Genomic DNA, 21641 nt, shown 5'->3' on the forward strand with positions numbered 1-21641 from the left:
CTTGCTCAGAGAAGTTATTTCCCAGAGCCATCCCTATTTTGGACACATTGAAGGGCTAAGCAGCCCTCCCAAGGATGAGGGGCAGGTGGGGAAATGCTTCTCAAATGGTAATGTGCCCGACAACACCTGGGGATCTTGTTCAAATGCAGATTCTGATTCCTTAAGTCAGGGTGGGACTTGAGAGCCTCATCTCTTACAAGTTCCCAGCTTCTAAAAAGATGCCCATTTGGCTGGTCCCGGTGTCACACTGAGTGCAGTAAGGTGACCAAGCATTCACGAGGCCAAGAGTTCTCTCCACAAATGCATGGCGATCCCCTCCCTGACGTTCTGCCCCTAACCTTAAGGAGACAGTAACCGGAAGCATTTAATGAGGGTTTGGGGAAACATTTAGGCAGACCCTCAGTGACCTGGATGAGGACCATGACTTGTGGCTTGTCAGTTAAGATAGTTTATACATACTAGCACTTAACTGAGCTAGACAGTTAAAACAGGAAAAATATAAAACTGTAGAACACGCAGATAAAAGTACTGTCAATCCAGCCTATGCCAGAAGGATGCTCAGGGGGACGGGAAGGGTCCACTCGGTTAGGTGTTTCCATACGTAATATCTCATGTTATCCTCAGAACAACCACTGTGTTAAAAGAAAGGAAAATGGAGGCTCACACAGGTTGAGGGTATGGAACGAGGTCACCTGCAGGCATTAAAGCTTGTAGGTTCCATCATGGGTCTGTTTGGCTCAAAAGCTCTTGTTCTTGCATGAGAGACATGAGTGTACACAGTTTATTCTAAACTTGGGTCACACAAACTCAGGTTTGAATCCTAGCTCTACCCTTGGGAAGGCGACTTCAGTCTGAATGTACCTCTGTTTTCTCACCTACAGAAATGGATACATCAACTCCCAGGGCTGTCGTAGGATGAGATGGGAGTGGTATCATACAATAGGTTGCAACCGTACCATCACTGAATTTAGGACTCAGGGAAGTTCATAAATGTCAGTTACTGTCCTTTCTTATTTCTTGAGATTATTTCTAAGGTTAGACTGCCCCTCTGATCCCAGAAGATATACATTTGGGGCAGTGACTGGAGATTAGAGGACTCTCATTACGGACCTCAACTACCTGCTTCAGAACCTTTGCTAAAACCTCAGCCTATAGACAGTAAGGATGAAGCAAGACTGGAAGAAAGAGCTGGAATAAGAATAAAGGGGGCTGCTGCCAAAGAGGCAAGAGACCTTTTCTTCCCTCTTTGTTTCCTGGTGCGCGAAGAGAGGGGATTAAGAGCGCTGCTTAAAGGAGCTCCAGAGACGGTCCCGAGCCGCGGCTAAAAGCGCGGACCCCAGAGACGGGCATGAGACGCTAAGGCTGCTGCTGCCGCCACCAAGAAGCCTGTATGCGAGCACAGGTTACTATCCACACCTCCCCTCCCGGGAGCCTGTGCAGCCCGCCACTGCCAGGGTCCCGGAATCCAGGGACAACTTCCCCGGGAGAACGCACGGAGTGCCTCAGGCTGGTGCAACGTCCAGCTGGCCTCTGCTGCCGCAGGCCCGCCCCGCACTCCGTGCCCCTCCCACCCCCCCCACCCCCCCACCCCCACCCCCCCCACCCCCGGCCTGAGTGAGCCAGAGTCCTTGAAGCAGCTGCTCCTTTAACCCCGTCCTGCCTGAGCGAAGAACAGATGCCCTCAGGTGACCTACACGCAGAGGCAGGGCCAAATCCAAAGCTGAGCCCCTGGGAGCTGTGAGAACAAAGAAGAGAAAGGGAAATCTCTCCCAGCAACCTCAGGAGCAGCGGATTAAAGCTCCACAATCAACTTGATATACCCTGGATCTGTGGTATACATGAATAGACAACGAATCATCCCAAATTGAGGAGGTGGACTTTGAGAGCAAGATTTATGATTTTTTCCTTTTTCTCTTTTTGTGAGTGTGTATGTGTATGCTTCTGTGTGAGATTTTGTCTGTATATTTGTCTGCTTTGCTTCCACCATTTGTCCTAAGGTTCTATCCATCCATTTATTTTAAATTTTTTCTTAATAATTATTTTAATAACTTTATTTCATTTTATCTTACTTTATTTTATTTTACTTTATCTTCTTTCTTTCTTTCCTTTTTTCCTTTCTTCCCTCCCTCCTTCCTTCCTTCCTCCCTCCCTCACTCATTTTCTTTCTTTCTTTCTACTTCTACCAATTCTTTCTTTCTACTTTTTCCCCCTTTTAATCTGAGCCGTGTGGATGAAAGGCTCTTGGTGCTGCAGCCAGGAGTCAGTGCTGTGCCTCTGAGGTGGGAGAGCCAACTTCAGGACACTGGTCCACAAGAGACCTCCCAGCTCCACATAATATCAAATGGCGAAAATCTCCCAGAGATCTCCATCTCAACACTAGCACCCAGCTTCACTCAACGACCAGCAAGCTACAGTGCTGAACACCCTATGCCAAACAACTAGAAAGACAGGAGTGCAAACCCCACCCATTAGCAGAGAGGCTGCCCCAAATCATAATAAGTCTAGAGACACCCCAAAACACACCACCAGACGTGGACCTGTGCACCAGAAAGACAAGATCCAGCCTCATCCACCAGAACACAGGCACCAGTCCCCTCCAACAGGAAGCATGCACAACCCACTGAACCAACCTTAGCCACTGGGGACAGACACCAAAAACAATGGAAACTACGAACCTGCAGCCTGCAAAAAGGAGACCCCAAACACAGTAAGATAAGCAAAATGAGAAGACAGAAAAATACACAGCAGATGAAGGAGCAAGATAAAGACCCACCAGACCTAACAAATGAAGAGGAAATAGGCAGTCTACCTGAAAAAGAATTCAGAATAATGATAGTAAAGATGATTCAAAATCTTGGAAATAGAATAGACAAAATGCAAGAAACATTTAACAAGGACCTAGAAGAACTAAAGATGAAGCAAGCAAAGATGAACAACACAATAAATGAAATAAAAAATACTCCAGATGGGATCAATAGCAGAATAACTGAGGCAGAAGAACGGATAAGTGACCTGGAAGATAAAATAGTGGAAATAACTACTGCAGAGCAGAATAAAGAAAAAAGAATGAAAAGAACTGAGGACAGTCTCAGAGAACTCTGGGACAACATTAAACGCACCAACATCCGAATTACAGGGGTTCGAGAAAAAGAAAGGGACTGAGAAAATATTTGAAGAGATTATAGTTGAAAACTTCCCTAATATGGGAAAGGAAATAGTTAATCAAGTCCAGGAAGCACAGACAGTCCCATACAGGATAAATCCAATGAGAAACACGCCAAGACACATATTAATCAAACTGTCAAAAATTAAATACAAAGAAAACATATTAAAAGCAGCAAGGGAAAAACAACAAATAACACACAAGGGAATTCCCATAAGGTTAACTGCTGATCTTTCACAGAAACTCTGCAAGCCAGAAGGGACTGGCAGGACATATTTAAAGTGATGAAGGAGAAAAACCTGCAACCAAGATTACTCTACCCAGCAAGGATCTCGTTCAGATTTGATGGAGAAATTAAAAGCTTTACAGACAAGCAAAAGCTGAGAGAGTTCAGCACCACCAAACCAGCTTTACAACAAATGCTAAAGGAAATTCTCTAGGCAGGAGACACAAGAGAAGGAAAAGACCTACAATAACAAACCCAAAACAATTAAGAAAATGGGAATAGGAACATACATATCGACAATTACCTTAAATGTAAATGGACTAAACGCTCCCACTGAAAGACACAGATTGGCTGAATGGATACAAAAACAAGACCCATATATATGCTGTCTACAAGAGACCCACTTCAGACCTAGAGACACATACAGACTGAAAGTAAGGGGATGGAAAAAGATATTCCATGCAAATGGAAACCAAAAGAAAGCTGGAGTAGCAATACTCATATCAGACAAAATAGACTTTAAAATAAAGACTATTAGAAGAGACAAAGAAGGACACTACATAATGATCAAGGGATCGATCCAAGAAGAAGATATAACAATTGTAAATATTTATGCACCCAACACAGGAGCACCTCAATACATAAGACAAATACTAACAGCCATAAAAGGGGAAGTCGACAGTAACAATCATAGTAGGGGACTTTAACACCCCACTTTCACCCATGGACAGATCATCCAAAATGAAAATAAATAAGGAAACACAAGCTTTAAATGATACATTAAACAAGATGGACTTAATTGATATTTATAGGACATTCCATCCAAAAACAACAGAATACACATTTTTCCCAAGTGCTCATGGAACATTATCCAGGATAGATCATATCTTGGGTCACAAATCAAGCCTTGGGAAATTTAAGAAATCTGAAATTGTATCAAGTATCTTTTCTGACCACAACACTATGAAATTAGATATCAATTACAGGAAAAGATCTGTAAAAAGTACAAACACGTGGAGGCAAACAATACACTACTTAATAACGAAGTGATCACTGAAGAAATCAAAGAGGAAATCAAAAAATACCTTGAAATAAATGACAATGGAGACACGACAAACCAAAAACTATGGGATGCAGCAAAAGCAGTTCTAAGAGGGAAGTTTATAGCAATACAATCTTATCTTAAGAAAAAGGAAACATCTCGAATAAACAACCTAACCTCACACCTAAAGCAATTAGAGAAAGAAGAACAACAAACCCCCAAAGTTAGCAGAAGGAAAGAAATCATAAAAATCAGATCAGAAATAAATGAAAAAGAAATGAAGGAAACGATAGCAAAGATCAATAAAACTAAAAGCTGGTTCTTTGAGAAGATAAATAAAATTGATAAACCATTAGCCAGACTCATCAAGAAAAAAAGGGAGAAGACTCAAATCAATAGAATTAGAAATGAAAAAGAAGAAGTAACAACTGACACTGCAGAAATACAAAGGATCATGAGAGATTACTACAAGCAACTCTATGCCAATAAAATGGACAACCTGGAAGAAATGGACAAATTCTTAGAAATGCACAACCTTCTAAGACTGAACCAGGAAGAAATAGAAAATATGAACAGACCAATCACAAGCACTGAAATTGAAACTGTGATTAAAAATCTTCCAACAAACAAAAGCTTAGGACCAGATGGCTTCACAGGCAAATTCTATCAAACATTTAGAGAAGAGCTATCACCTATCCTTCTCAAACTCTTTCAAAATATAGCAGAGGGAGGAACACTCCCAAACTCATTCTACGAGGCCACCATCACCCTGATACCAAAACCAGACAAGGATGTCACAAAGAAAGAAAACTACAGGCCAATATCACTGATGAACATAGATGCAAAAATCCTCAACAAAATACTAGCAAACAGAATCCAACAGCACATTAAAAGGATCATACACCATGATCAAGTGGGGTTTATTCCAGGAATGCAAGGATTCTTCAATATACACAATCAATCAACGTGATACACCATATTAACAAATTGAAGGAGAAAAACCATATGATCATCTCAATAGATGCAGAGAAAGCTTTCGACAAAATTCAACACCCATTTATGACAAAAACCCTGCAGAAAGTAGGCATAGAGGGAACTTTACTCAACATCATAAAGGCCATATATGACAAACCCACAGCCAACATCGTCCTCAATGGTGAAAAACTGAAAGCATTTCCACTGGGATCAGGAATAAGACAAGGTTGCCCACTCTCACCACTCTTATTCAACATAGTTTTGGAAGTTTTAGCCACAGCAATCAGAGAAGAAAAGGAAATAAAAGGAATCCAAATCGGAAAAGAAGAAGTAAAGCTGTCACTGTTTGCAGATAACATGATACTATACATAGAGAATCCTAAAGATGCTACTAGAAAACTACTAGAGCTAATCAATGAATTTGGCAAAGTAGCAGGATACAAAATTAATGCACAGAAATCTCTGGCATTCCTATACACTAATGATGAAAAATATGAAAGTGAAATCAAGCAAACACTCCCATTTATCATTGCAACAAAAAGAATAAAATGTCTAGGAATAAACCTACCTAAGGAGACAAAAGACCTGTATGCAGAAAATTATAAGACACTGATGAAAGAAATTAAAGATGATACAAACAGATGGAGAGATATACCATGTTCTTGGATTGGAAGAATCAACATTGTGAAAATGACTCTACTACCCAAAGCAATCTACAGATTCAATGCAATCCCTATCAAACTACCACTGGCATTTTTCACAGAACTAGAACAAAAAATTTCACAATTTGTATGGAAACACAAAAGACCCCGAATAGCCTAAGCAATCTTGAGAACAAAAAACGGAGCTGGAGGAATCAGGCTCCCTGACTTCAGACTATACTACAAAGCTACAGTAATCAAGAGAGTATGGTACTGGCACAAAAACAGTAAGATCAATGGAACAGGACAGAAAGCCTAGAGATAAACCCACGCACATATGGTCACCTTATCTTCGATAAAGGAGGCAGGACTGTACAGTGGAGAAAGGACAGCCTCTTCAATAAGTGGTGCTGGGAAAACTGGACAGCTACATGTAAAAGTATGAGATTAGATCACTCTCTAACACCATACACAAAAATAAGCTCAAAATGGATTAAAGACCTAAATGTAAGGCCAGAAACTATCAAACTCTTAGAGGAAAATATAGGCAGAACATTCTATGACATAAATCACAGCAAGATCTTTTTTGACCCACATCCTAGGGAAATGGAAATAAAAAAAGAAAAATAAACAAATGGGACCTAATGAAACTTCAAAGCTTTTGCACAGCAAAGGAAACCATAAACAAGACCAAAAGACAACCCTCAGAATGGGAGAAAATATTTGCAAATGGAGCAACTGACAAAGGATTAATCTCCAAAATTTATAAGCAGTTCATGCAGCTCAATAACAAAAAAACAAACAACCCAATCCAAAAATGGGCAGAAGACCTAAACAGACATTTCTCCAAAGAAGATATACAGACTGCCAACAAACACATGAAAGAATGCTCAACATCATTAATCATTAGAGAAATGCAAATCAAAACTACAATGAGATATCATCTCACACCAGTCAGAATGACCATCATCAAAAAATCTAGAAACAATAAATGCTGGAGAGGGTGTGGAGAAAAGGGAACACTCTTGCACTGCTGGTGGGAATGTAAATTGGTACAGCCACTATGGAGAACAGTATGGAGGTTCCTTAAAAAACTACAAATAGAACTACCATATGACCCAGCAATCCCACTACTGGGCATATACCCTGAGAAAACCATAATTCAAAAACAGTCATGTACCAAAATGTTCATTGCAGCTCTATTTACAATAGCCTGGAGATGGAAACAACCTAAGTGTCCATCATCGGATGAATGGATAAAGAAGATTTGGCACATATATACAATGGAATATTACTCAGCCATAAAAAGAAATGAAATTGAGCTATTTGTAATGAAGTGGATAGACCTAGAGTCTATCGTACAGAGTGAAGTAAGTCAGAAAGAGAAAGACAAATACCATATGCTAACACATATATATGGAATATGGAATCTAAGAAAAAAAAATGTCATGAAGAACCTAGGGGTAAGACAGGAATAAAGACACAGACCTACTAGAGAATGGACTTGAGGATATGGGGAGGGGGAAGGGTAAGCTGTGAGAAAGCGAGAGAGTGGCATGGACATATATACACTACCAAACGTAAGGTAGATAGCTAGTGGGAAGCAGCCGCATAGCACAGGGAGATCAGCTCGGTGCTTTGTGACTGCCTGGAGGGGTGGGATAGGGAGGGTGGGAGGGAGGGAGACGCAAGGGGGAAGAGATAGGGGAACATATGTATATGTATAACTGATTCACTTCGTTATGAAGCAGAAACTAATACACCATTGTAAAGCAATTATACTCCAATAAAGATGTAAAAAAAAAGAATAAAGGGGGCTGGAATATGAGTCCCATCAGTTCAAGGAAAGCCCTGCCAGGTATTCTGGGGAACTGAAAGTTGATTTTTCCGACCTGTAGGAGGTGACTTGATGGACGCAGTGATGGGAATACTTTGAGGTGTTAGATGGTGTGGAGATGAGAGCGTGGTACAGAGGCCGGGAATCTGATGGGCAGTGTAATATCAAAGAGAGAACCCTTGGGATAAGGTTAAAAGGTGTGCATTCTGCTCCTACCTTGCAGCTTATTTCAGCTATTTGGGTTTAATTTTCCCCACCTGAAAAATGAGGCATTGCTACTAGACTATAATAAGTCCTGGCAGCACTAAAATGATAGTTTGGAATTCTGCTTATTGCAATTAACGTGAACTTGAGAGGGTAAATGGTAAAATCAGCAATGGTATCAACGGAATGCAAAGGAAGTAAAGGTGTGGAAAATTTTCAGGAAGTTGAAATGTCAGGGTTTAATAAATAATTCTATATAAGGAGACCTAAGGCAGAGAAGCACCAAACCGATTTTGAGTTAATCCTGGGATACAATGACTTTGGTTCTTCCAAAAGAAAGAAGTAATGGGATTTGGTTTAGGAGAAATGTGTGGAGTACAGTTTAAGTAATACTGAGTAAAAACTGAAAACGGATCATTATGTGTAGGTCTGGACCAGGGCACTTACACAACCCAGAGAGTGAGTAAATGCTTCCTGAAATTTTGCACACTAGACATTCCAGTCACCTCAAACTAGCCCCACCTCTCATCTCAGGGAGGAAATATCGAAAGGCTGAAAAAAGGGAGGAGCAGAAAAGAAGGGACTGTGAAGTTTGCAATGGCCCTTACCTTTGACCAGTCTCCCACAGTCAGATGCGGAGGACAGTCTGTTCTGGCACAGGACTTATGAGAAGATGCCTTGGGTCCTTGACACAATTCATCTGAGAGACTCAGAAAGCTGCCATCCGTTAACAGCTGCTGACAGGTGACCCTGCGATTCTGAGTTCCCCCACCACAGGTCCTGGAACACTGAGAAGACAGAAGGAGGTGAGTCAACGGGCTTGGCCCTCTTCAACTTAGTGCAACGCAGGGCCCTTACAATCATCAGCCTGGCGGCCATGGAGTCATCAGTCTGCCATACCTGCTGCCATTCTTCAATATGCCAGCTAGGAGGGCAATCAAACTGATTGCATGCTTGTAAGGCATGGGGCTTCTCATCTTGGCATTCCTCAGGAGGGGAGGGGGATTCCCCAGGGTGCAGGCAGTACACTTCTCGGGTCTGGATTCCAACGCCACAGGTAGCTGAGCAGGGTCCCCAAGAGCCCGTGTGCCACCTGTACCAAAAAAACAAGTGGGCAACATTAACTGTCCAATGGACTCTGTGCAACAACCAGAGCATGGACAAGTTCCTCTCTGGACTTCCAGACTCCACCCGCCACATCCAGATCCTGGAGTCACAGCACCAACGTATGCAGTTCAAGTCCAGAAATACAATGTTTCTAGGCAAAAAGTGTCAGGAAAGGGTTTAAAGATTTTACCTGTTTGGGAAAGCCCAGAGTACATTTCTCTCCATCCTAACCTACCACCCTACAGCAATAATAAAATCTTAGTTTTGTTTTGAATAGAGCCCCAAGGCAAGGATGAATTATATAGGTGCCAAAAGAATTTTAAATGCTTAAAAGCACACTTCAGGAAATTTTCAGGGCACCTGGATTCATTATTTGGAATATCCCTAAGAAAATTCTTTTATGTTAGGATTATAACATATATATGTGTATATATATATATATATATATATGTATGTATGTATATGAAATGTGATTCCTTTCCAATAAGATCTTGGAAAAATCAGGTTTTCTCATGAAACATCTGTAAAAATTAAAACCCAAGGCAGGTGCTCATGATACATATTTCCAAGTTGCCTTCAAAAAAGATTCTCTCAATTCACACTCTCACCAAAAGCAAGTGAGACGGCCTGGTTTCTTACAGCCACACCAACACTGCACAATATCATTTAAAAAAGTCTCTGCCTGTCTGATGGGTAAAAAATTGTATACAATGATTATTTTAATTTGTGGATATTTAATTCTTAGTAATCATGAATTTTTAACTAGTTACTGTAAAGATACATCATAAGGAAAGAATTTTTAAATTTTTTAAATACTGTAAAGATACATCATAAGGAAAGAATTTTAAATTTTTAAATTTTATGAAGGCAAGAGTTCACAATGATGATATAACAAATACGGAGACTGAATAACAAGCACAGATATGTATGAAATATGAGATGTTAGATATAAGAAAAATGGAAGGATATGTAATAAAAAAATTTTAAGCTGTGAAATACTTCTCTAAGCTCCTGGCTTATCAAAATGATGAATTTTAATAAGAACATAGAGAACTAAATAATACATTTGAAAATTTTGATGAAATACATGTTATTAGGCAACTACAAAAAGTTCTATTCAAGAAAGGGACTAGAGCTTGCTAATTGTGTGATTGAGTGCCTACAAATTTCTAAGAAACAAGTGAATTCCTATGTTATTTAAAATGTTCCAAAGTAAAGAAGAGGATTAAGTATTTTAATGTACATTAGGAAGCTCGGTAAAACCTGAGCACAAAATCTGACAAATGTATATAAAGAAAATATTTTTTATGTATGGCTATGTATTCTGAATTCTAAATAAAAGAGAAATATAAATCCTAAGTAAAATGGAAGCAAGTCAATCAAAGGATTAAAATAATACACAGTACACGCTATGGACTGAATGTTTGTATCCCTCCCCAAATTCATATGTTGAATCCCTAACCTCCAATGTGATAGTGTTTGGAAATTAGGCCTTTAGGTCGAAATTAGGGTTAGAAGAGGCCATAAGGGTGGGGCCTTCCTGATGGGACTAGTGCCCTTGTAAGAAGATAAACCAGAGAGCTCGCTCTCTCTGTCTCTCTCTCTTTCTGCCATAAAAGGACACAGCGAGAAGGCAGCTGTCAGCAAGCTGGGAAGAGAGCTGTCATCAAACACGGTACCCTGCTGGCACCTTGATCTTAAAAGTTCTAGCCTCCAGAACTGTGAGAAAATAAACTTCTGTTGTTTAAGCCACCTAGTCGATCACATTTCTGACCACAGTGGAACTATATTAGATAATCTCCCAAATATTTAGAAATTATGCAATAACCTTTTAAATTACTCATGGGTCAAAGAAGAAATCACAATGAAAATTAGACAGTATTTTTAAATGCATGTTAAAAAACATGAAATGTCAAAATCTGTGGGATGCAGCTAAAGCCATGATTAGAAGAAAATCAATGTCTTAAATGTACATATTAAAATGTAAGAAAGGCTGAAAACAATAATCTATTTCAAGAAGTTAAAAAAAACAGTATATTAGACCAAAAAAAGTAAGGGAGGGGAAACAAAAAAAGAGATGAGTACAGAAATGAGTGAACTAGAAAACAAAAGTTGGCTGTTCAAAAGACAAATAAAATTGATAAATTTATGGTGAGAAGAACAAAAATAGAGACAGCATAAACATAAGGAATTTAAGGGGAATCTCAAAGGCATTAAAAATAATAAAAGTATAATAGGTGTAAAATGAAAAACATTATGTCAAACAATAAATAAATTTAAATAAATTTAAAAATTAGATTTTCTTAACTTTAGAATTAAAAAATTCAATTAACATGCAAAAAGACAAATGAATATATAAACCAGCATTTATACTCCTTTAGCACTTACCCTTAAATTATAGCATATATCACTATAAATGCTGATAACAAAGTCTATAGAGTTTCTTGGTATCTCTATTCCTTTTCTTGATCAAGATGAAAGGGCTTCTTGAACTACTCTCATCTGTTACTGTTGTCTAGAATTCTGTTTCTCCTGACTTTTCCATACTTATTTTAATCATTCCTGTTTTGTTTTGTTTTTCCACGTGTTTGGTTGAGTTCATTATATTTTTTTATTCTGCTTTCTCCTCTGCTATCTTTTATCCTTAGAGTTACCCTTGGAAATTTAAAGGGCCTATTTAACATCTCTAGAGTTAATCAAAATTATTTCCATCTTCACAAATAGTACAAGGGGCTTAAATCACTTTAACTCCACAATCAACATTTGACCCAGTTTTACAAGGCTTTGTTGCCCAATATCTATTTCAAATCCACATTCAGATATTATTATTGACTTGCACAGTCAGTGATTCTTTTTTAGATAGCTGTCTTTACAATGTACTTTGGTCAGTATTCATTCTTATATCTCAGACCGTCCCTCTAGGATCAGTTTTCTGCTTAATAAACACATTCTTTTAAAACTATCTTTCGTGAAAGTTTGCTGCTAGTAAAGTCTCCTGGTTTTGCTCACCTAAAATTTCTAACATAATAGTAGTTAACATTTATCGATCACTTACCATGGGCCAAGCTCTTTTTAGAGTAATTTACATGTATTAACACACTTAATCCTCAGATCACCTATAAGGCCACGGTTTGCTGACCCCATTACCATCTGAAAATACCCTTGTTTCGTCTTTGAAATATTGTTCACTAAGTATGTGATTCCAGGCTGACAGTTATTTCCTCTGAACCATCTGAAGATAATATTCCATTATTACTAATGAGAAGAATACTGTCAGTTTTTGCTGTTCCTCTTATACATCTCTTCTCTCTGATTGCTTCTGAGATATTTTCTTTGTCTTTGGAGTTCCAAAGCTTCCCAACCATGTGTCTAGGTGTGTATCTCTTTTTGATTTTTCCTGCTTGGGATCTGTTGTAACTCCAGATTCTCAGGATTCATATTTTTCATTAACTCCAAAATATTCTCAGCCATTATCTCTTTGAATATTACCTGCTATCTTTCTGCAGCTTCATTTAGATACACACCTTCTCAATATATCCTCTGTATTTCTTATCTCCAGTGCATATTTCACATATCTCATTTGCTCTCTGTGCTTTTTTTTTTCTTTTTTTGCAGCACGCGGGCCTCTCACTGTTGTGGCCTCTCCCGTTGCGGAGCACAGGCTCCGGACGCGCAGGCTCAGCGGCCATGGCTCACGGGCCCAGCTGCTCCGCGGCATGTGGGATCTTCCCGGACCGGGGCACGAACCCATGTCCCCTGCATTGGCAGGCGGACTCTCAACCACTGCGCCACCAGGGAAGCCCCTCTCTGTGCTTTTTTCCAGGTAATTTCTTCAGATCTCTCTTCTACTTCACCTGTTTGCCCCATTCCATAACTTTTAAATGTCAGTGATTTTATATTTAACCTCTAGATATTCTATTAGTTTGAACCATATGAATTTGGAATATTTGACCATTTTTAACCAATGAAATTTAAGTTTTATATGGTTCAACCTAATATTTGGTTCTTTAAAAAAACTGTCCAAGTATTTTTGATAGGTTGTTCCTAGCTTAGGTTTTCATTTCCAGTTTTATACCTTTAAGTATTTTAAACAAACTTATTTTATATTCTGTATCTGATAATTCCAACTATCTGATGCTCTGTGTATCTGATTCCCCACTGATTCTCCCATGTTGTTTATTCCTGAGTATTTTGATTTTTGATTATGAGGTCATTCCTATTAGGTCTTGGTGGGAATTTTAAGTTCTAGGTGGAAGTTACATCATTCCTCTACACAGAATTTGCATTACGTCTGTCAAAACCAATGTGAATTAATTTTTCAGATCACATAGTCAGATAGCTATAACCACCCCCTCCTGCATAAAGGGCTGCTGGTAGCTGTCCCCAGGGAGGTACTAACTTTTATACTGGGTTACCACTCTAGATTCATGCCTCAGCTTCGTTTTGGCTACTGAGGATTTCCCCTATTTTCTTACAAGCTTAATTCTACATTTCAAGTTATTTTTACACATTTTACCTAGTATTTTAGGAGCTTTAACAAAAGGGCATTCAGGATATCTAGTCCATCACAAGGCTAAAAATGGACGCCCACATTCATATACTTGAAAGTTTAGCAAGTTTAGCTCTAGGATGATCATGACTTTCCCTGAGTTCTCAAAATATGTTATTCCTTTGTTTTCTGGAAACTCCACTTGTTAATAAGTTCTTGGGGTTAATATGTCTTTCATGTCTTATAGCTTTTAAGAATTTCTTGTCATCCTTGATTTTCTGCAGTCTCACTTGCCCTATCAAAGTGGGGATTTGTTTTCCCTTATTTCTCTTGATACTAGAAGTATTTTTTCCTGAGTTTTAGTCAACAGTTTAATATCTTGCTTCTCTGCCATTATTTCCCTATTTCTGCACTTCTCTTTTCCCCAAATCATCAACCTTCTGTGGTTTGATTCATTTGACATCTTCAGCACTATCTTCAAGTCACCAACTCTTTCAATGGTCTATAGCTTATTCTTTTATTTCATTGACTGTTTTTCATTTCTAGGTTTTCTAATGCTTTCTTTATAATACACATCTATTCTTACCACATTCCTGCCTATTTCTATTTCAAAATTTCTAGTTCTTTACATAGATATTATTTATTAGTTATTTCTCCAAAAATCCCAATAATACTTAAAGTATTTTCAGATTGTTCTTATATTTTAATTTCTTCTGGAGTGAATTCATCTTTCAACTATTGAATCTGTGGGCTATCTTCATAAGTATTAGATTTTTTTACATGCTTTGGAACTTCATTTTGCAGCTTCAACTGGAAGAGGGTATTCTCTCCCTCCACCTCCTTCAATCCTTTTCTCTGTCTCTTAACCCTTCCTGTCTCAGTTTTGTTTGCCTCCATCTAGCCCTCCAGGGTCTCCAGTCTAGAACGAGGTCTTATATGGACAACATGGCACAGAAGCACTATAAGGACACTGACATCCAACCACTGAGCCAACAGGTAATCTGGGGCGGTATCTGGTCCCGGGCCTCTATCTGTGTTTGTCCTTCCTCTCCACAAGAGAGCAGCCTCAGGTAAACAATGGCTTCAGGCTGTGATTAGCAGCAGCTTTCTTTCTTTTTTTTCACAAAGAAGCAAAGAACATGGGTCCTTTCCCACGAATTAAAAGGAAGATGTTAAGTCCCTGCTAGCCATAGGACTGGATAGAATTGGAAGTATGTAAGTTAACCTATTAATTAGCCTATTAATATCTAAATTTCCAGGAGCTTTAGAGGTGAGGGAAATCACCAGTAGTAGATGTATAGGTCATACTTTGAAGACAATCAGACTACATGGCTAAATAATTAGAAGGCTTTTGTTACACTATTAAAACAACTCAGCTTAACTATGTAAGTTATTTGAAGTTACTTCAGGATGATCAGTCTTTCAAGAAAGTATGTAACTAGAAGAATCAATTAGTGCCATAAGGAAGCAGAAGTGGAACCATTTTTATTCAAGAAATGGATAACAATTTCTAATTAACAGACAGTGAACTAAACACAGAATTTTTTTTTAAATTCAAGAACTGGGTAACAAGTCGGTACAGAAACACATTACTCTTGCCTCCTGTTTCCCTACTTCCCTGTCTAGCTGTGTTGAATCCTGTCATAGAAGAAGGCTCTTCTCGGACTAGTGGGACCATTAAGTAACCCCACATGTCTCTATGAACCGCTGGCTCTCTCTTGGAAAAAGCAAACTCCATAAATAGCAGACACTCAGCAGTTATAGGATAGACCAAGGGGAGTAACCCCATAAAAGCAAATAAATATATAACACCCCACCTTGGAGAGTTCAGCCTAATACATCAAATACATTTGCCTTTGGGTAAATAAAGAACTACTGACTATCCAATCCAATCTCACTGGTAAGTTTCACCCTGCGGTAATATTTTACTGCCATTGCCCTTGGAGTCCGTAAATATTTGTATGTAAATATTGTGCAACACCCTGTTCCTGTTATTCCTACACCACTGGTTTCTAGAACCTAAAACATTTTTGTAAGATTACCTTTATTTTGGCATCAACCCTTTGTCTCTGCTGTTTTTTTTCCAATATGACTCTCAAACTTCAAAAAGTTTATTAAATTTGCAACTTCAAAATGAGGAATACGATTTCTCTTCACATGAAAGCAGACCCTTAATTTTGTAAAGTGGCCAAGATATATTGTGTGTTGCCCTAGTCCTAGCTTGAAAGCTCTGTGAGCAAGATGCTGCTGAAGAAGATCCTGTGCAGGATCTCTCGCCGAGGCTGAGGGAAGGAAGTGATCCTGCACGTGGGCTGGTGCGTGAATAAACCAGCGTGCTTCCATCAGCAGCCTTGAGGAACAGTTTCTAGACTTGTTGTCACATCTTGCCCTGATTGGTAAGCCAAGGAAGGACAGCTCTGCAACACAAACTCAACCCTGCCTTGGCCTCCTGGGCAGGTCAAGCAAAGGCTGTTATTCTTAGAACTAAAACAAACCCTGAGCATTTCAAACAACTCATGAGTAGGTATGAGGATAATTGCAAAAACACTAGGCAGAGTCCTAGAGATGTGAGTGAAAAATGCAACCTGAAAGCATGACTCAACAATGAAAGCCTAGAGCTGAAAGGAACCTTGGTGATCACAAAGTCTGACACCTTTCATCAACATTCAGATTGAGAAACTAGGCCCAGAGAGCTAAGGGACATGTCTGAAATGCCTTGATGGAGGTAGAACTAGGGCTCTATCCCGTTCCCCTGACCGATTCCCTCTTCTCTCTGGACTATTAAGACTCACCCCTATCAAGTATCTAAGGTTAGGGTCCCATTTCACATTGTTGGACTTCATTATACCAGTGAGAAGTGAGCCACTGCTTACTTTTATGGGAGAGTATTAGTTTATTTCCTGGAGGAGGGCTCCAGGCAGAGGGCACAGTATGTGCAAAGGCCCAGAAGCCATGAATGAGCATGAACATGGGTCATAGTGAATAATTTAGTGTGGCTGCTGGGCAAGTTCCTCAGCGTTAGCACCTGTGTGTGTGTGTGTGTGTGTGTGTGTGTGTATGTGTAGCGTGTGATGAGGTGAGAGTGGTCATGACAGGAAGTGTGGTTCAAGAACCTAAAACCAGGGTAACAAAGACTTTATTTGCTGTTATGGGTTGAACTCTTTTCTTCAAAAAGATGTTGAAGTCCTAACTGCTAGTGCCTAGAAATGTGACTTTATTTGGAAATAGGGTCTTTACAGATGATCAAGTTAGGATGAGGTCATTAGATACTGGGCCCTGATCCAATATGAGTAGTGACCTTATAAAAGGGAAATTTCAATGCAGAGACATACAGAGGGAAGAGGATATGAAAACACATGAGGAATGCCATCCACAAGCTAAGGAACGCTCAAGCTACCAGAAGTTAGGAGAGAGGCACAGAACAGGTTTTCCCTCACAGCCCTCTGAAGGAACCAACCCTGCCAAAACACCTTGTTTATGGACTTCTAGTCTCCAGATTGGTGAGACAATAAACTTCTATTGTTTAAGCCACTTAGTTTGTGGTACTCTGTTATGGCAGCCCAAGGAAACAAATACCTATGCCAAAGTAAAGAATGGATTTTCCACAGGTAAAGGGAAGTCATTGAAGGGTTTTTTGTGGAAGTTCACACGGTCATTCTACAATTTAGAAGGATCTTTCATAGTCACATGTGTGCATATGGGTCAGGGAAACATTAGAAGCAGGAGTTATTTAGGAACTAAGAAACCGTTCCGTCAAAACATCTGAATCAAGGCAGTTAGGAATGGATAGGACCTGGGAATTATCATACTAAGACAAATATCAAATGATATCACTTATATGTGGAATCTAAAATATGGTACAAATCAACATATCTATGAAACAAAAACAGACTCACAGACATAGAGAACAGACTTGTGGTTGCCAAGAGGGAGGGGTTTGGGGAGGAAAGTATTGGGAGCTTGGGATTAGCAGATGCAAACTATTATATATAGGATGGATAAACAACAAGGTCCTACTGTACAGCACAGGGGACTATATTCAATATCCTGTGATAAACCATAATGAAAAAAATATGAAAAAGAATATATATATATATATATATATGTATAACTGAGTCACTTTGCTGTACAGAAGAAATTAACACAACATTGTAAATTAACTATACTTCAATAAAATTTAAAAACAAAACAAAAACACCTCTGCAAAACCCTGGAGCACAGAGGGGCATGATTTGGGAAGCAGTATTTTTGAAGGATGCTCTGAGCATTTCTGGAACAGACAGCAGAGGTGCAATGATATTCATGACTACAAATCTAAAGGCAGAGTCAACATCTTGATGAAGAATATGTGCGGCACTATATAAACAGTAAAAAGGAAATGACAAGCTAAGGAAAAACTACTGCAGATTCACATGGAAGCAGGCTTTAAATGGGAGATACTCAAGTGGAATTGTGGCAGGTTGGGTACCTCATTTAAGGACATTTATTAAAAATTTGTAATTGATCTCATCATCTCTGTCACTATGCTCCCCATTGCAGGGTTTGAGCAGTCTTTTAAAAATGTGACTTTATCATTTCATTGTTTAGAGCCTCCAATGGCTCCCCACTGACTCTCTGGATCACATCTAAATGCCTACCATGGCCCTGCCGTGTCTGATCTCATCTCAGGATACGCTGACTTCCTTTCTGTCCAGTTTCCTGACCACACCAACTTCTTCCTTTCCTCGGGGTCTTTGCACATGCTGTTCCTTCTGCCTAGAACACTCCTTCCTCTACACTTCCCCTGGCCAACTTCTACTCCTCTTTCACATCTCAACTCACATAGAACTTCCTCAGAAAGGCCTCCTCTGACCACCTGCACCCAACCCTCAGCCCCCACCAATCTATATTAGGTCCTCACGTTACTCTTGTTCCTGAGACCTTTTCTGTTTCTTTATAGCATTTATTATAATTTAAGTAATATACTTATTTATGTTTCTGTTTGCTTAACTCTTCCTTCTACCCCATTCCAAGACTCAAGTTTAAGGAACCAGTTTACAAAATCACATAGAGCATGATTCCAATTTTGTGGGAAAATATGTTGAGATATTAAACTATGTTTTTCACCTCCTGTATTTCCCCTTGTCTCTTACCCCAGTTCACATGGGTAGTCTCCATCTTACAGGGCCTCAGAGGAGGGATGGGGCAGGGGAGGAAAACAGAAACTCCGGCTTTTCCAAAGATATCTGAATCATTGGTTCCAATATTAGAATAAGAAAAAACTGAGAAACCTAAGATAAGTAATTTGGATTACTAAGGTTTTTAATACTTAACATGAGTGCAATTTCCCTAAAGATGAAAGGGAGCAGGCTTCAAGATGACGGAAGAGTAAGACGCGGAGATCACCTTCCTCCCCACAAATATATCAGAAATACATCTACATGTGGAACAACTACCAAACACCTACTGAACGCTGGCAGAAGACCTCAGACCTCCCAAAAGGCAAGAAACTCCCCACGTACCTGGGTAGGGCAAAAGAAAACAGAATAAACAGAGACAAAAGGATAGGGACGGGACCTGCACCAGTGGGAAGGAGCTGTGAAGGAGGAAAGCTTTCCACACACTAGGAAGCCCCTTTGCGGGCGGAGACTGTGGGTGGCAGAGGGGGGAAACTTCGGAACCACGGAGGACAGCGCAGCAACAGGGATGCGGAAGGCAAAGCGGAGAGATTCCCGCACAGAGGATCGGTGCCGACCAGCACTCACCAGCCCGAGAGGCTTGTCCGCTCAGCTGCCGAGACGGGTGGGGGCTGGGAGCTGAGGCTCGGGCTTTGGAGGTCAGACACCAGGGAGAGGACTGGGGTTGGTGGCGTGAACACAGCCTGCAGGGCGTTAGTGCGCCACGGCTAGTCGGGAGGGAGTCCAGGAAAAGGTCTGGAGCTGCCAAAGAGGCAAGAGACTTTTTCTTGTCTCTTTGTTTCCTGGTGCTCGAGGAGAGAGAATTAAGAGCGCCGCTTAAAGGAGCTCCAGAGACGGGCGTGATCCGTGGCTATCAACGCGGACCCCAGAGACGGGCATGAGATGCTATGGCTACTGCTGCCGCCACCAAGAAGCCTGTGAGCAAGCACAGGTCACTCTCCACACCTCCCCTCCCAGGAGCCTGTGCTGCCAGCCACTGCCAGGGTCCCACAATCCAGGGACAACTTCCCTGGGAGAACGCATGGCGCGCCTCAGGCTGGTGCAACGTCACGCCGGCCCCTTCCGCCGTAGGCCCGCCCCGCACTCCGTACCCCTCCCTCCCCCTGTCCTGAGCGAGCCAGAGCCCCCGAATCAGCTGCTCCATTAACCCCGTCCTGTCTGGGCGAAGAACAGATGCCCTCAGGCGACCTACACGCAGAGGCGGGCTAAATCCAAAGCTGAGCCCCTGGGAGCTGTGAGAACAAAGAAGAGAAAGGGAAATCTCTCCCAGCAGCCTCAGGAGCAGCGGATTAAATCTCCACAATCAACTTGATGAACCCTGCACCTGTGGAATACATGAATAGACAGCAGATCATCCCAAATTGAGGAGGTGGACTTTGGGAGCAATGATATATATTTTTTTCCCCCTTTTCCTCTTTTTGTGAGTGTGTATGTGTATGCTTGTGTGTGTGATTTTGTCTGTATACATTTGCTTTTACCATTTGCCCCAGGGTTCTATCTGTCTGGGGTTTTTTTTGTTTGTTTCTTTTTTGTTTTCTCTTTTAGTATAGTTTTTAGTGCTTGTTATCATTGGTGGATTTGTTTTTTGGTATGGTTGCTCTCTTCTTCCTTTTTTTTTTTATTACTTCTTAAATTTTTAAAAAATAATTATTTTTAATTTTAATAACTTTATTTTATTTCATTTTATTTTATTTTTATCTCTTCCTTCCTCCCTTCCTCCCTTTCTCTCCTTCTCTCTTTCTCTCTTTCTTTCTCCCTTTTATTCTGAGCCATGTGGATGACAGGCTCTTGGTGCTCCAGCCAGGCATCAGGGCTGTGCCTCTGAGGTGGGAGAGCCAAGTTCAGGACATTGGTCTACCAGAGACCTCCCAGCTCCACATAATACCAACAACGAAAATCTCCTAGAGACCTCCATCTCAACGCCAAGACCCAGCTCCACTCAACGACCAGAAAGCTACAGTGCTGGACACCCTATGCGAAACAACTGACAAGACAGGAACACAAGCCCACCCATTAGCAGACGGGCTGCCTAAAATAATAATAAAGTCACAGACACCCCAAAACACACAACCAGATGTGGACCTGCCCACCAGAAAGACAAGATCCAGCCTCATCCACCAGAACACAGGCACCAGTCCCCTCCACCAGGAAGCCTACACAACCCACTGAACCAACCTTAGCCACTGGGGACAGACACTAAAAACAATAGGAACTACGAACCTTCAGCCTGCAAAAAGGAGACCCCAAACACAGTAAGATAAGCAAAATGAGAAGACAGAGAAACATACAGCAGATGAAGGAGCAAGGTAAAAACCCATCAGACCTAAAAACTGAAGAGGAAATAGGCAGTCTACCTGAAAAAGAATTCAGAATAACAATAGTGAAGATGATCCAAAATCTTGGAAATAGAATGGAGAAAATACAAGAAACGTTTAACAAGGACTTAGAAGAACTGAAGAGCAAACAAACAATGAAAAGCAACACAATAAATGAAATTAAAAATTCTCTAGAAGGGATCAATAGCAGAATAATTGAGGCAGAAGAATGGATAAGTGCCCTGGAGGATAAAATAGTGGAAATAACTACTGCAGAGCAGAATAAAGAAAAAAGAATGAAAAGAATTGAGGACAGTCTCAGAGACCTCCGAGACAACATTAAATTCACCAACATTTGAATTATAGGGGTCCCAGAAGAAGAAGAGAAAAAGAAAGGGACTGAGAAAATATTTGAAGAGATTATAGTTGAAAACTTCCCTAATATGGGAAAGGAAATAGTTAATC

General features: G+C 40.3%; 1 protein-coding gene across 1 annotated transcript in view; it reads right to left on the reverse strand.

Annotated features, from left to right (window-relative positions):
- ADAMTSL3 (ADAMTS like 3) overlaps positions 1–21641 on the reverse strand; it is a 526198-nt gene that overhangs the window by 81795 nt on the left and 422762 nt on the right. The window contains 2 exon segments of the mRNA XM_079912635.1: positions 8697–8876; positions 8989–9181. Of these exon segments, the coding sequence (XP_079768761.1) occupies positions 8697–8876; positions 8989–9181 (373 nt within the window).

The sequence above is a fragment of the Stenella coeruleoalba genome (genome assembly GCF_951394435.1).
Source record: "Stenella coeruleoalba genome assembly, chromosome: 2".
Taxonomy (NCBI): domain Eukaryota; kingdom Metazoa; phylum Chordata; class Mammalia; order Artiodactyla; family Delphinidae; genus Stenella; species Stenella coeruleoalba.